Genomic DNA, 14134 nt, shown 5'->3' with positions numbered 1-14134 from the left:
GCAGCTTGTTAAAAAATATAATTAATGTTATATCATAATTACCAGCTCACTTTATTTGAATACCAATGTACAGATTTTGCAGATGACCTATGTTGTTCCTAAATTTGCACACAATGAACGTGGATGCTTTTTGTGTCATGAAATGAGTATTTCTATCTATGTTCATACTTCAGGGTTAACCTCCCCGTCTCAGCCAGCTTCATCCAAACCCAAGAACAGCAGCCTGGCGATCTCCAAACCACAGGAAGGTCAGTTTGATGCTCCTCTGTGACAACCTTCAATGTTCCTTTTCTGTCTCTTAACATCCTGCTCTAGCCTCTGCTGACCCGTTTTGTCAAACTGCTGTCACATTGAGCTGTTCCCTGTTCACTTCATTTAGCTGTGTCACTGAGAAGTGAAGGGCGCGGCCGCTCCAACTGCTCGAGACATAAAAGCACTAAGAACAAAGTCTGTAAAAAGTTATTTACTGTAATATTGTTTTGTCACTAAGATGGTCCCCTTTGCATCACGGCGTCTTACTCTCAGCTGTTGTGGCGACTGTTTGTTAATGCTAAATTAATGAATTATTTTTATTATTCAGGTTCAGATGTTGAGCACAGATGTGTAATAATCTTCTTTTCTTGTTTTTCAAAAGACATGGAGGAGATGTCTGATTTCGAAGGTGTTTTTCCTTTTTTTTTCTTTCATTGTTGCACTGAATGTAATGTTCACCATCGTCACCCAGCGACATTCTTCACCATCACTAATGTAGCTTGTGTTGCTGTGACTCTTCTATTAGCTTCAAAGGCTAATAGAAGAAACCCCATTAGATATTATCTTGTGGTACATAAAAAGCATGTGTGAAGAACTTTCGTGGCAGTGAACAAACGTGTGCAAGTGATGTTAAATATGTTGATAGTTAAAATCATTGTGACTGTATGAATCTGCTCATGAACAACTCAACAAGTGAACCTCAGACTGCCTGCTTGCATCAGAGGTGGGACCTGTACTCAAATTAAACAGAGTAAATGCAGGGCTCTAACAGCTGTATGTTTGTACCGCCTTGCAGAGATCAAGGCCATACCTGACCTGAACCTGGAGTCGGACATGAAGCTGGATAAACTGGAGTCATTCCTCGGCAAGCTCAACAGTAAAGGTTAGTTGTGTTTGAAGTGCTGTCTGTAGAAACAGACCTCCAAACTGGAAACAGCTCGAGAAAACAGTCAGTTCTTCATGGTAAGCATATGATCAGTTATAGAGTCAGACACAACATTAAGTCTCGTACTTTACCTAGCCCTAGCTTGAGTTCAAATGCAGAATGCAGCGTTCTAGTTCTATTAAATTTATTTGAGATGACAGAAACTCCTCCTGTTAAGAGGATGCTATTTCATACATAATTTAATTACGTTTTTTTCTAAGTGGTAACCTCCAGTGTTCAAAAATGAATCTAATACAGAAGTGCAAAATCCTACAGTTTCATCAAGTGTCCACTTAAGGCTAACTGCAGAAGCACCAGAAGTCCCTCCACATTCAAAAAAAAAAAAAAAAAGTATTACAGCTGAAAATGAACATGTTCACAGCTTGGTACAAAAACAAAATAGGTCTTATTAGTCCAATCAGTCATCTTCCGTAACGTGTTTTTCACTCAAATTCTGTGAGGCCATTTTTAATGTTTGTAGGACAGGTTTGGAATTTAAATGCAGTTCAAGCTCAGGTGGAGACTTTTTATCCAAGTTGAAATGAAAGGCAACAATGCCTAAAAGATGGAGACAACAGATATACTTGATACAAACTTCAACTGCAATCAATGTGGAGATAGGTGTATATGTAGAGCATGTTTACTAGTTACAGGTGAGTTTTTCCATCATAAATAGATCTTTTTTTTTTCTTCTTTTTGTGGCACAATGCGTGAACTGTTAAGAGTTACAGAGTCTCACACAGCCTCATATTTTCTTGTCCCAGTGTCTGGACTGCCAGAAGCAACCATCACAGTAACAGAGAAGAAAGTAAAGGAAGTGATGGCATTAGAAGATGAAACTTTCTCTAAGTTTTACCGTCAAGTCGAGGAACTCCCCGTCACCACCAACAAGGTGGAGATAGACGACGACTTTGATGACATCTTTGGCCCCCAGGTGCCAAAGTAAGCTCTTCCAGCCAGTCAAAGAAATGAATGAATCATTGTAAGACTGTACTGTTCTTTCTCTGTGCACCTCACCCACCTTAAACTCTTACGTCTCCACAGGCTGACCTCAGAGATGGTACAACACAAGCGAGCGGTGCGCCCGGCACGTAACGTCCAGTCATCGAGGAACCCTCTTAAGATGCTAGCTGCCAGGGAGGACATCAGATACGAGTACACGGAGCAGAGGCTCAACATTGGCCTGCTGGAGAGCAAGAGGATGAAGGCTGAGAAGAGTGAGTGACCAGAAAGCTGCAACAAAGGATGGGCTCCTGTTTCAGAAATTAATTAGAAAAACTTGCTCAATTTAAAATTTAGTATCATTTTGTAATGATTGACTAAAGAGTTTGTATATGAGCTTGTATACTTTAATCCAGGCATCCATGCAATGACAAACATCTTTACATTTTATAAAGATCCTGCTTTGGACCTGTCTTTGTAGTATTGGAAAAGAGATTTCTTCACCTTTTGACTGAAGAGGGCTCGTTCCTGACAGACAGTTAAACATCACTGATATTATAAACAACATATGTTGTCTCTTCATGCTGTAAACTTACTAGGTTAAGCTGCTTTGGGACTAACATTGAGCGACATCAAGAACTGGAGTCTGTTTTCGGTCGTCGTGTAGTGCACTCCTTAGTTTAGCTGCAGCTTGTTGTGAAAGTGACTTAACAGAATGCACATGTCAATGTCATGTTCCTCCCATAACTTGCACCATAACAGCTCCAATAACAAACCCTTAAACTGGCCTTGGGGGCTGTCTGGGTTTTTTCAGCAGTCATATAGAGACCTTTAGTGTCAGTCTTGAAAGGTCATTAACACTTGAGCTGTGTACACTGTACAGTATGTGGGTCAGGGGTTAATACACAGAGCAAATGCTATGATGATATTTGTCTCATGTTCCCCCTCTGTGCTCTGTATTTTTTTTCCCTGCAGTGAGTAAAAACTCGGGGCTCTCGGATGTGGCTCTGGCCGGTTTGGCCAGCAAGGAGAACTTCAGCAACGTCAACCTGCGCAGCGTCAACATCTCTGAGCAGATGTCCAATAACAGCGCCGTGCCGTACAAGAAACTCATGCTCTTACAGGTCAAAGGTAAGAGGAGTTAACTGGCTGCTCTGACTACACACGTTCACCCACATAGGTTGTTTTGCTATAGCACCGAAATTCCAAATGATTATAGTAAAAATTGTCATAGACGTTATACCAGATTCCAAGCGGTACATGCAGCTACTGCTACAGCTGTAGCTGCATGTGTGCCTCTTTATACACAATACACCTGGGAAATATACTAAAGAGCATGTCAAACCAGAAAATATGGGAACAGAATATGGGAACTTCAAATCATGCCTGATACTCCATCCATTTTTTCTTTTCCCGTTCCGGGTCATGGGGGGCTGGAGCCAATCCCAGCTCTCATTGGGCAAGAGGCAGGGTGTAATTCACTCCATTGTTTTGTAGAGACACAAAACAAATACCATAGAGCTACAGAGCCAATAAGCCAGCGTCTCCACCGCAGCTACATTCTGGGGTTTATGGGAACAGAAAAAAGAACTACACTAGCTGCTGTTCTGAACACAAAGCTTCAGAGGATGCTGCTTCAAGGGAGTCTGCCTTTTTAGAGGATATCTAAAAGAGGAGACAAGTCTATTTTGGTGGCTTTGCACCTCCTCCACACGTCTGCCGGTGACAGCTGGGGCTCTAAATCATTCTCCCCCGGTCACCACACACTATCCTGGGCTGATCTTTTCCTCCATAGCGCATGCAACATAATCCTGAGAAAATCCACAACACCAGGGGTACTGCTTTGTCCCAGCCTGACAGCTCTGAGTGGAGCAGAGGTTTTAGAAGAGCTTCTGCTTGGACACTGTCATTTGAAACATTTATGATTTAATGTAGCAGTTTTAAAGACGAAGGGATGAGGACCTACTGTAACATGGCCAACACATGTACAGGCATGCACAGGGTCAAATGTTCACCACTGACACATAGTTGACACAACACCCATAGCATGATAACCCAGGCATGTTGACAGTGATAATCAGAGCTGCCACTGATATGCCACCTGTTTGTCTGTGTTTTGTTTTTTTTAATGCCCATTTAAACACCAGGCCGACGGCACGTCCAGACCAGGCTAGTGGAGCCCAGAGCGTCCTCACTGAACAGCGGTGATTGTTTCCTGCTCATTACGCCGCACCACTGCTTCGTTTGGACCGGAGAGTTCGCAAATGTCATCGAGAAGAACAAGGTGTGGATAATGAGAAGTTCAACGTGGCACATGAACACAGAGAAAGGAGTTTGGGTAGACTGGCGGAGTATGTAGCGTGTAGTTATCTAGGTCACACTTCACGCTCAGGATGTAAACAAAGCCTGAGAGGAAGCAAGCGTTGACACAGCACAGGAAGAAGTGTGTGTTGTTAGAAAGGAAAGCGATGAGTGTGTCTGTGTGTGTTCGTCTGTGGGTTGTTGCAGGAAACAGAAACAAAACAAGGCTATTGTTCAAAGCCCAGATTGGGCCGATGACCTTTAATCAACTCAACAGAGCACTGGCCCCTAAAAGGAAAACTCTGATCCCTGGCCCACATTATACATGGGGATCAGTTCAGTAAAAGTTGCTGACAATTCAGTTTGAATCTTAAAAAATGCATGGATGTTTCTTCATATATGTTTTAAGACTGAACAGTATGCAATATGTCTTTGTTTACCAGGATACCTGTGTTTTTAAAAACAATTTCACAAACCCGTCAGTATACAGTATAAAATTAACATCATTTTCTGGCTTTCTTTCAGGCCGCAGAGTTAGCAAACTTTATCCAGAGCAAGCGAGATTTGGGTTGTCGTGCCAACTCCGTCCAGGTCATCGAGGAGGCCGTCAACACTCAAAGTCAAGCTGCAAAGGATTTCTGGAAGATTGTTGGAGGGCAGTCGAGCTTTCAGTGTAAGGATTGTTAAACCCAGCCTCCAGGAAATGGTCTGTTTGAACAAAAAGATGATACCCTTTCCTTCCTCTTGTAGCTGCAGGAACTCCAGATGAAGACGAGTTGTATGAGGGAGCCATCGTGGAGACAAACTGTATTTACCGCCTGATGGATGACAAACTGGTGCCAGATGATGATTTCTGGGCCAAGATGCCGCGTTGTTCTCTGCTCAACCCCAAGGAGGTCAGACAACCGGGAAATCTCTCAAATTGCTTAGAAAAATGTAACATTATATTTGGCTGAATAGGAACACTTTAATGTTTTTACACAGGGATTAAAGTCACTATGTCAAGGATTCATAAGTGATTCCTTTAGTGTCACTCAGCGGTCACGTAATAATAAGGCTCTGGGAGAAAGCAATGTCTCCTGTTCCGGCTGGGTTTAAGAAAAGCATCCGTGTTCTGTTCTGTTCTGTGCAGGTTTTGGTGTTTGATTTTGGCAGTGAGATGTACATCTGGCATGGAAAGGAAGTGACGCTGGCACAGAGGAAGGTGGCCTTCCAGCTGGCCAAGCACCTGTGGAACGGCACCTTTGACTACACAAACTGTGACATCAACCCACTCGACCCTGGAGAGTGTAACCCACTCATTCCCAAGTATGAAAACCTAACGTAGAGGACACATCTTTGATGTCATGCAGCATGTCATTGGATATCCATTTTCACATAGTTTTCTATTTTTTGGGGGGCGACTGTAGTCAAGTGGTAGACTGATGTGTCCTTGGAAAAGACACTTTCTATGAAGTTGCTGCCCCTGCTGCATCAACGGCATTAAAATGTGTATGAATGAGATGAATTACTCTTGATGGGACACTTTACATCGCAGCTTCTGCCAGCTGTGTGTGAATGGGTAGTCAGAAAACTAAACAGTCAATTTTCCATTCCTCTTCACAAAATCATCGCAAAACATTGTGTCTTGACTTTTGTTGCAGCCCATCAGATTTCACAAAGTTGAAGTGAATGGACACTTGTTAAAGAGATTCATGGTGATGTAATGAAAGAAAAAGGGTTGACATTTCACATGATGCACATAACTGTTCAAATGCCACAAGTGAAGAATCTTTATATTATGGAAAAGACAGACTGACAGAGGAAAGGGGAGACTTCCAAATGTAGCTGCTAAGACTGCTAAAAGATAAAGTCAATGCCGACATGTTTCTCACCCAGTGGTCTAAGTCCTCTTGACACCACTCATGGGGAGCTAATCCCACTGCTGTGGTGTTTAAATGTACACCAGTGTAAGTCCAGTGTTATTGACTTAATGTATCCTCTCACCTGTAGAAAAGGTCAGGGCCGACCTGACTGGGCCGTGTTTGGCAGACTGACTCAACACAATGAAACCACTTTGTTCAAAGAGAAATTCCTGGACTGGAGTGATTCCAGAAAAACACCCAGTCCTACAAGGAACGCCAATGATCAAGTCGCTGATCAAAAGGTATCAAAATGTTCCCCATGTACAGCGTAGAGAGCAGACGTTCTCTCTCCTACATCGTCTTTATTCCTCATCTTTGTCTGCATCTCTCACAGGAGCAGTCAGCCTCTGATCAGCCACACGCGTTGGATGCCTCCCTGATGCTGCCCCTCCAGCAGGGCCCCATCTGCACCAAACTGGACGGGTTCAATGTGGGGCGGGGCTACGGCCTGGTGGAGGCAGAGGACTGGAGGAGCTACGAGATCAGCACCCTGGGCGTGGAGGTTTGGCACATCCTTGAGTTCGACTACAGCCGCCTGCCACGGCAGAGCATCGGCCAGTTTCATGAGGGGGACACGTACGTGATGAAGTGGAAATACATGGTCAGCGCTGCAGGTAGGCATCCCCTGTCGTTGAACTTTTTCAAATTTGTGCAACAAGTTTCATACAAATTCATCCCGTGTTTTTATAGTTAATGAGATAGACTTCACCTGAATCTTAAAACCTAAAAGTGAGGAATCACATCACTTATTGTCTTAAGTTTAGGGAACAAATATTCCTTTTACCAGCGCTCTCAGACTGTGTGTCGAAATATTTCACGCAGTAAAATCATGTAGTTTGCCTTTAAGACCATCAAATTCAGATTACATAATTTACATAAGCAAAACTACATTTCTGTTGGGCAGTGGGCCCATCAGAGAATAAACCTTCATAGAGTCTCATCCTCAAAGCCATAACACAATGTTAACACATGTTTTATAGATCAAGAACTATGCAAGCCCAACTTGATATCTTGTTCTTCTCTGAGTCTTCTTACTTACTCCAAATACGTCTATCAGCCTTTCTTCCTCTGTCCTCTGCCTGCTTGCATGCAGCTCTAAATTGTTCACCTGGACCTGTAACCACTGAGATGCACAGTACAGTGAGGGGACTACATTAATCCTTGCATACCTCACACACACAACACAACCAATGCAGCCATGTTCAGTCAGTAGCTATTGGTCATTCCTATTCAACACCAAGAGCACTATGTCAACAGAGCAGCTTTTTCAATGTTGTTACTTGCAGCACTGTACAAGGCAAAAGTGTTTGTACTCTACCTTTGTTTTCTGACCTGCACTGTCCTGTTCTGGTTTCTACGCAAATATTCAAAAATGTTTTTTTTTCTTTTTCTTCAGTTGGAAGGAGACAGAACCCAGAGCAGCAGAAGACAGCGGGGCCCGGGAAGGAGAAGTGCTGCTACTTCTTTTGGCAGGGCCGGAACTCCACCGTCAACGAGAAAGGAACATCCGCACTGATGACAGTGGAGCTGGACGAGGAGCGGGGAGCACAGGTAATGTAAAGACTGTGTCGTCTGTTTATTAGAATACTAATGATTCTCTGTCAGTCCACGTATAGCATGTACAGTATGGTCGTGTGAGCTTCATGTCTTGTGTTCCTTTCATCTGTTCTCTCCAGGTTCAGGTCCTGCAGGGTAAAGAGCCTCCGTGTTTCCTGCAGTGCTTCAAAGGAGGGATGGTTGTCCACTCAGGGAGGAGGGAAGAGGAGGAGAACTCGCAAAGTAAGCACAAATTACTGCCTTAAAAATGTAAGTGGTCTATCAGCTCAAACACAGTTTGTTCACTGGTGCTCATTTTCTGCACAGGCGAGATCAGCAACTTGTCTGTTCAACAGTTTTTCAATCCTGACAATTAAAAATGACTCACTCTGATTTCTCAGCTCTTTTTTGCAGCAGTCACACAAACCTGACGTCATCCAACATAATGAGTGAATCATTACTTAGGCAGATGGGTGAAGCTTAAAGAAAAGAATTGTGAATAAGAATAAAAAAACATATTGTGTCGTAAACAATAGAGCTAATCTCTTTAGAACCTCAGTTGGCCGCTTCTTTGTGTCTCAATTGTTTACTCTCATTATCCTCACGTCTCACTCTGCCTATGTTCCCACTAGATGACTGGCGCCTGTACTGCGTGCGTGGGGAGGTGGAGGTGGAGGGCCACCTGCTGGAGGTGGCCTGTCACTGCAGCAGCCTGCGCTCCAGGGTCTCCATGGTGCTGCTGAGCGTCAGCCAGGCTCTCATCTACCTGTGGCACGGCTGCAAAACCCAAGCACACTCAAAGGAGGTGGCACGCACGGCTGCCTACAAAATCAAAGAGCAGTGAGTGGAAGATTTATTTTTTCTGTTTTTAAGAGTCAAAAGAAAATGGAGGTAAAAATTCAAAGCAGAGGGATTTTTTGTTCCAACAAATAAGCAAAAGCAGCCCCGGATAGCTTTCTGATGAATCTTGGAAAATGTGTCTCTTAGTTCTACGATGTCTTTCACACGTCTTTAAGGACTGACTCATGCATTTGAGAGCTTGGACCATTATTTAAAATGACTTGTCTGTATACAGCTGTCCTCTGGAAGCAGGCCTTCACAGCAGCAGCAAGGTTACAATCCGGGAATTTGACGAGGGAGCAGAGCCTGCGGGATTCTGGGAACCACTTGGGAGGAGAGACAGAAAAACCTATGACTGCATGCTACAAGGTTAGCGAACCAAAATCAATGTAACCTTAAGTCAGATGAAAACTGTTTATTTAACGTTGAATGTGCTGTTCATCGTGTGACTATAAGTGTCCTTTTTGTGTTGTTTGACTTGGAACCCTCAGACCCGGGAAGATTTAACTTCACGCCTCGTCTGTACCAGCTGAGCAGCAGCTCAGGGGAGTTTTCAGCTGTGGAGTTTCTGTATCCTGCTAGAGAACCCAAAAAGGTCAACTCCATGCCTTTCCTGCAGGAGGACCTCTATGCAGCTTCACAACCAGGTACACAACTCCATTCATCTTAATGTGCACAGCAAACTGTCAAGAGTTTATTCTAACCAGAGACTGTATGGATGATCTTTTTTTCTAAAGCACACAAAAATGCCGAAATACTCCCATGTGTTGCAAGATCCCATACGTTAACAGAGCTGTCAATCACACTGTTAACCCTCCTTTTTCTAACGCATCAAGTAACTAAACTTTCCAAAAATTAACAGTTGGAAATAATAATCAGCCTGATAAGACCAACTATAGTGACAGAAATGTCTGTAAAGTGTGAATATGAAAAACGCAGGCTTTATTGTCTATGCCTCAGCCAGTCAGTAGGGGGAGCTCCAAATATTTTCATTTTACTTTTATGGGCTATTTTATGTCATCTTGAGGTTTTGATTCCAACACTGGAAAATTGTCTCCAACATCAACAATTCTCGTAAACGTTTTGAGTATAAGGTCAGCTTAGACCTAAAGCCATCTCCTGATCATTAATGGAAAATGAATGCTGAAGATGTCCTGTTGTTTTCTTATCTTCAGCCCTGTTCCTGGTGGACAACCACCATGAGGTGTATCTGTGGCAGGGCTGGTGGCCTCAGGACAGTGAAAGCACCGGCTCGGCCAGGATGCGCTGGGACTCCGACAGGAAGTGTGCCATGGAGACTGTGCTGCAGTACTGTAAAGGTATTTTGCTTTTATTAATCTTCTGTTCCTCTTCTTATTGTCTGTTCCAAAAGTCAGAATGAAACTAGGAAGAAAAAAAAACGTTTAAATATGCTGCTCCCTTTACTCCCTTTACCTAAATGACATGGAGGCAGAGACATCTGGCTGTAGATCTTCTCCCTGATATGTTTGTGTGGATGACCCTGACAAACATTTGCTTTTCAGATCTGTTATTTGTCTTTTAATTGCCTAAGGATGTATTTTTGCATTTGTATGGCTCTTAAAAAGGAGTTTTTTTAATCTCTGGGACTTTTTTTCTTTCCTTGTTGAGTAAAAGTAACATTCTATTTTTTCACACAAATCCAATTGTTGCTGCTTTCAGTGGACAACGCTGAAATAACCATGACATTGAGTAAAGTGAATTAGGGTTCAATAGTTTTGTTTCTGTTTTGCCTCCACAGAAAAGAACGAGAAGAAGCCTCCCAAAGCGTATCTGATCCACGCTGGTCTGGAGCCGCTCACCTTCACCAACATGTTCCCCAGCTGGGAGCATCGAGAGGACATCGCTGAGATCACAGAGAGGGTGTGTGCAGCTAATCACGTTAACTGATTACATACAGCTACATCATCTGATATGACCCAATATTGCTGACAGAGTCTCGCTGTAGCCATTAGTGAAGACTTATTTTCTGAATCCAAAACCGACCAGCCCAGGTGTTAGTGTTCAGCCCTCAGGGGATCTCCTTATTTCATTTGTTTTCTGCTTTCAAACTCTCTAGCTGACACTATATGTTGTACATGTCGGTGTTGTCAGGAGGCAGAGGTGTGTAACCAGATTATCTTGGTCGAGGACGTGTTAGCCCGGCTGTGTAAGACCATGTACCCCCTGTCTGATATTTTGGCCCGACCGCTGCCAGAGGGAGTGGACCCTCTTCGCCTGGAGGTCTACCTGTCTGATGAGGACTTTGAGGTAAGCATCAAATACACAATTTTCTGCACATTTTAATGATAAAACTAGTGTTTTAAAAAATAACAGTATTTGAGATGGCTTAGCAGTTAGGTTGTGCCCCATGTATGAAGGCTACAGTCCTCTAGGCAGATGCAGATCAGGTTCAAGTCCGGCCTGTTGCTCCTTTTCTGCATCTCATTCTCACTCCCCCTTTCCTGGTTTCAGATTCTATCCACGGTCCTGTCAAATAAAGAATAAAGGCAAAAAGCCTTAAAATAAGTCTTTCAGAAGAAGTGTTATTGCCATTAAATCAAAAAAGGATACTCTCATTATGTCCATTAATGTCGGACATATTGTTTTGTTCAGACTGAAGTCTTTATTTATTTTTCTTTTTTTCTCTCATTATATCTGACAGAGCAGCTGCTCTGACATCGTCATCAAATCTGTCTCTGACTCAAAACTTTGTGACGCTTTTAGGCTCATGTCTCTTTTTACACTTTCTTTTCAAAGTTTCTTTCATTATGTTTTACTTTCTTGTCTTTTCCTAACTTAACTCTTTCATTCATCCACCCTGCAGGGTGTAGGGGCTTATGGGAAGGTGAGTCCTCTGACTTGAGCATGGAAGGTGTTGGACTTGTTGGTGCTCTCGTTGCACAGCATCCACACTCCACTTCTTAACAAAATCAGTTTGTTTTTCTGTGCACTCTATCTAATCAGTGATTTGATATCCTCTCTGGTGAATCATCTCACACACAAGGCCATCAACCACCAGGCCTCCTCCTCACTGATCTCTTCCACCGTCACACTCCTTCCTGTAGCCTCCGTTCTGACAATGCCAACATCCTTTCTCCACCAAACAGAACTTTGGGGGGGCAGAGCCTTCTCCAGTGCTGCCCCCTCTCTCTGGAACTCACTCCCACACATATTCAAGACTGCACTGACCCATCCACATTCAGATCATTACTAAAAACTCTCCTTTTTGAATGAGCTTTAATGTCTGAGTGTGCTGTGTGTTCTTTAAATGTGTGGGTAATATATCATGTCTATATGACCTGTGTGTAAAGTTGTGATGATTGCTAGTTTTCTCTTCTCATGTTGTCTTGATCCTTCTGCTTAATAAATAATAATATTATTATGTCTTCAGCATGTAGTTCACACATTATCTACAAGCTAGTGTGGACACACACTGAAAGCTGTTTGTATGAGTTCAGTTAAAACTTTACGGGAGGTGTGAGCTGGAGAAAGAAGGCTGTGTTGTGATTTTCACTGATGCATGACTTTGCTGACATCCCTCACAGTGCCAGTGTCAGGATTTTATCGCTTTGAATTTCTGGACAGAAAAAGTTCAATGGTGATCGTGACTACTTTATCCTGACTGTGTGGACGATCTCTCTCCCACAGAAAGCCCTGGAGATGAGCAGAGAGGAGTACGGGGGTTTGCCTGCCTGGAAGCAGGTGAACTTGAAGAAGGCGAAAGGACTTTTCTAACATAGAGCTGAACTGAAGATACAAGGAAGGGGAGGGGGAAGCTACCAGAAGATTGTTTTGTCTTCTCTTTTGTTTACGTCCAGAGACTCAGCGGAGGCCCAGCCTGAGTTTGCTCTTTAGTGGAGGAATGAGGACAAAAAGGGGAGGAGTGAAGGAGATGTGGAGGAGGTGATCGATGAGTGAGGGAGCTGCACCAGCATGTTGCGCAGCAGATTTCCTTTCAATCTGCTCTCATGTTGGTATATTGGTTTTATATGTGGGAGATGAGTATAAGTGGATGTACCTCTGAATGAAGGTGTCAATAGTTTGTCTTGAAAGTCATACTCTTGTTAATGTTTGTACATATGTAACATACGCAGGACAGACAGTGCTCTCACACTGTCTGCCAATCTGTCAGAGTGAGAGAGCAGGCCGGTCAGCCTGTTGAACACACTCTACATCTATGCTTGTGCATTAAAAAATAATTTATATTTATATCAGATCCATATAGCAATTCAAATAAGAAAAGCTACCTGAATATTCACTGAGCTAGAAATGAATGAATCACGTGTAAATTCATGTGGAGGAGGTTTTGTGTGGATCTGAACTGGATATCACAGATCTCTTCTCTCTCTTGCTGTACAGTTCACCGTTTGCCATTTACAGATGTAATGATGCAGCTTTATCTGGATGTAGTGTCATTATTGTTTCAGACAGAAGAAAGGATGCTCAATAAAAGGTAAAGATAGTTATATGAATTGTATGTGATTTTCAAAGTCCGCCAGTGTATAGTGCCTTGCTTTGTGTACAGTTTATATAAAGATTCTAGTCTGCATTTTGAAGACTTTTTGTCATATAAAGAAATGTTAGAGAAATAAACCAGGAGAGTTGGATATCAGAATGTCTTTTTTCTTGTGTTGGTGTCTTTATGAAACTCTTTAACCTCAATACAAAATGTTCTTACAATAACAAACTATAAACGCATCCTATGTTAAATCCTATACATCGTATACATACAAAAGGACAACACAAGTACATACATTAAAAATGCTACTTTTACATATGGTTTACAAATGTGTAAATATTCATTTGCACAAATTATATTTAATCTATTTATGAACAAATTAATCAATTATTAAAGATCTTAAATTTGAAGATTCTTTGTATCAACACTAACAATCCAGTAGAGGGCAGTATAATCCTGATTTGTGTATACTGTGCTGGTGCAGGAACGCAGATTAAGGACAGGAAAGTCTCTAAGAGCAGAACAGATGATTGTAGCTTTTCTCCAAACTATGTATCTTTTTTCCCAGCTTGAATCAATTTTTTTAAGTCCTGAGAATTTAACTTCAGACGTGTTTATCATAGAATTAAAGAGATGGACACACACTTGAGTGTATTTGTACAGTAACCTATATTTTTGTACATTCACAGTGTGATAATGCTACTTTTGCTATTATCACATTTTGAATTTCAGGCTTTTAAAAGCAATACATTTCAAATTTTACAATTGCTGCTTATCAAAGATTCTTTGATGCAGTAGTTCAAGTTAAAATGACAGAGTTCTTAGAGTGTTGTATCTCAACTTCATTCATGTAGAAGGAATAGCTCTTAAACCATAGCTACAAGCTCCTGTTACAGCTCCTTTAGTTTTTGCGTCTGTACATCACAAGATGTGTGTGGTAAGATTTATTTTTGGGGCTTGACAGAGTGCAAAATG

The 14134-nt window shown here is 42.3% G+C and overlaps 1 protein-coding gene across 18 annotated transcripts in view; it reads left to right on the top strand.

Annotated features, from left to right (window-relative positions):
- svila (supervillin a) overlaps nt 1-13326 on the top strand; it is a 78263-nt gene extending 64937 nt beyond the window's left edge. For 10 of the 18 annotated variants that reach the window (XM_079360829.1, XM_079360834.1, XM_079360838.1 and 7 more), the window contains 22 exons: nt 174-248; nt 635-661; nt 1049-1135; nt 1942-2119; nt 2222-2394; nt 3095-3250; nt 4267-4403; nt 4946-5093; nt 5171-5316; nt 5553-5728; nt 6413-6566; nt 6659-6938; nt 7721-7875; nt 8001-8103; nt 8493-8700; nt 8936-9069; nt 9192-9347; nt 9876-10019; nt 10460-10581; nt 10813-10968; nt 11525-11545; nt 12349-13326. In XM_079360829.1, the coding sequence (XP_079216955.1) occupies nt 174-248; nt 635-661; nt 1049-1135; nt 1942-2119; nt 2222-2394; nt 3095-3250; nt 4267-4403; nt 4946-5093; nt 5171-5316; nt 5553-5728; nt 6413-6566; nt 6659-6938; nt 7721-7875; nt 8001-8103; nt 8493-8700; nt 8936-9069; nt 9192-9347; nt 9876-10019; nt 10460-10581; nt 10813-10968; nt 11525-11545; nt 12349-12435 (3023 nt within the window). In that variant the 3' untranslated portion in view covers nt 12436-13326. The remainder of the gene's footprint in view (nt 1-173; nt 249-634; nt 662-1048; nt 1136-1941; nt 2120-2221; nt 2395-3094; nt 3251-4266; nt 4404-4945; nt 5094-5170; nt 5317-5552; nt 5729-6412; nt 6567-6658; nt 6939-7720; nt 7876-8000; nt 8104-8492; nt 8701-8935; nt 9070-9191; nt 9348-9875; nt 10020-10459; nt 10582-10812; nt 10969-11524; nt 11546-12348) is intronic. The other 8 variants (XM_079360836.1, XM_079360830.1, XM_079360827.1 and 5 more) reach the window with 3 other exon arrangements.
- The last annotated feature ends 808 nt before the right edge of the window (nt 13327-14134 follow it).

This window comes from Symphodus melops, assembly GCF_947650265.1.
Source record: "Symphodus melops genome assembly, chromosome: 14".
NCBI classification, from domain to species: Eukaryota; Metazoa; Chordata; class Actinopteri; order Labriformes; family Labridae; genus Symphodus; species Symphodus melops.
This window is presented reverse-complemented; position numbering and strand designations above follow the sequence as displayed.